The sequence below is a fragment of the Lissotriton helveticus genome, chromosome 8 (genome assembly GCF_964261635.1).
Source record: "Lissotriton helveticus chromosome 8, aLisHel1.1, whole genome shotgun sequence".
In the NCBI taxonomy this organism is placed as follows: Eukaryota; Metazoa; Chordata; class Amphibia; order Caudata; family Salamandridae; genus Lissotriton; species Lissotriton helveticus.
The window spans coordinates 1,616,773,664-1,616,775,546 of record NC_136069.1 but is presented as its reverse complement, the minus strand read 5'-3'; the positions used below and the strand labels follow the sequence as shown (position 1 = coordinate 1,616,775,546).

General features: G+C 40.7%; 1 protein-coding gene across 1 annotated transcript; it reads right to left on the bottom strand.

The window, feature by feature from the left end:
• Positions 1-433: 433 nt before the first annotated feature.
• Positions 434-1,450, bottom strand: LOC144773989 (olfactory receptor 51G2-like). The gene has a single exon (XM_078659034.1). The coding sequence runs from the start codon at positions 1,448-1,450 to the stop codon at positions 434-436; it is 1,017 nt and encodes a 338-aa protein (XP_078515160.1).
• Between the last annotated feature and the right edge of the window lie 433 nt (positions 1,451-1,883).

Here is a 1,883-nt window from a genome sequence, read left to right as displayed (position 1 = left end):
AAATGTTTCATCACCAGTCAGTGTGTGTGTTTATAATTTCTTGCAGCAGCCGAGCAGTGTTGTCCATGGGCTTGTGGGGCTACGCCCCTACGCCCCAATGGACGCACCGTGGCTGATTATCACAAAAGACGTGATTTTTTTATAGACGTCCAGAAGCAGAATATGTCCCAAGATGTGCAAAGATGCAAAGGCTTCAATAGACCGTTACATAGGATGCTAGAAATAAAATTTAATTTCCTTAAAAACACCTTAATTGACATGGCCCATGGTTTGCTACCCAAACACAAAATCTGGTAACATTATGAAAACAATACAATATCACACATTAATAAATTGGACTTAGTGCAATTGTCCTACACATCACACATGTGAAATAAAGTCCACATACGTCACACATTTACCAGCCTAGTAAAATCCATCACTGCATTAATGCTCAGTTTTTAAATGCTTGTGAATGTATTGTAGAGGTGGATTTTGTCCTGGCATCAAGGGTGTTGGCATCCTCTTTCCTTCTTGTTTTAATGCTCAAGAATTTCCAGATTGCATTTTTGATTTTCCTGGTTTTTATGCTATAAATAATTGGGTTCAGTGCTGGGGGTACACACAAGTAGGCAAGTCCCATGGTCACATGCAGAACAGGAGAAGCATTCTTCCCATACCTGTGTGCCAAGGTCAGGCCAATCAGAGGGATGTAAAATATGAGCACAACACAGATGTGGGACACACAGGTGCTGAACGCTTTCAGGCATTCTGCTTTTGATGTCACCTTTAAGGCAGTCTTTAGAATCATGAGATATGAGGTGAGGATAAACAGTGAATCTAGCAAGAAAGTGCAGAGGACCAGAACCAACCCATAGGTGCTGTTTATAGTTGTGTCAGCACAGGCAAGCTTCATCACATCTGGATGGAAGCAGAAAGCATGATAGAGCTTGCTGTTGTCACAATACGGTAGTCTTTTGAGCAAAAAGGGTAATGGGAAATGAATGCAAGCACCTCTTGCGAGAGCCACCAATCCTATCTTTGATATCAATGGATGTAATATGGACACGTACCTCAGAGGGTTACATATGGCAACATAGCGATCAAAGGCCATGGCCACCAAAATGGCGGATCCGGTCGAGGACAGTGTGTGTATGAGAAACAGCTGGGTCAGGCACCCAAAGAAGTTAATAGTTCTAATGTCAAAACAGAAAACACTGAGCACTGTGGGAAGAGTAAACAGCGTCAAGCCCAAATCAGTGGCTGAAAGCATCGATAGGAAAAGGTACATGGGCTCACGGAGATGGTTATCGGTCTTTACAATGAACATGATGAGGCCATTGCCAAGAACAGAGAGAAGATACAAAAAACACAGAGGAACAGAAATCCATAGGTGAGTGACCTCAGCGTCAAAAAATCCCATTAGTAGGAAAGATGGAAAACTGGAGCTGCTGGTGTTGATAGATGCCATCACTTAAATCAGGTTTACTAGCCAATGACCTGCAAATGAAAAAAAAAACATTTATACTTTGTAATGAGATGACTTTTGCTGAGATGAATTGCACATTTTATTTTTGAAGTAGCACATGCCTATACAGGTACATATTTAGATTTGCCAGTTTTCACTATAAACTCATCCACACTGGTGAAACCCACCAGAACATGAAAACTCCCATATCCCTTTAACATGATAAATGCCAATAAAACAACAATTTCCCTATTCCATGACACAATAAAAATGCCATCTCAAGAAAATTAGTTCCAAGAGATAATGCATCATTCTTTGGGGCATATTACCAACGATTAGCGATATTTATCGCTAACTAGGCTTAGCAACGAATTTTTTATCGCTAAGCATTGCCAGAAAATATCGCTGAGATAACGTGCTATTAGCAACGTTTATC

Coding starts and splice junctions, on each gene's coding strand:
- LOC144773989 (XM_078659034.1), bottom strand. CDS start 1,450: ATGGCATCTATCAACACCAGCAGCTCCAGTTTTCCATCTTTCCTACTA.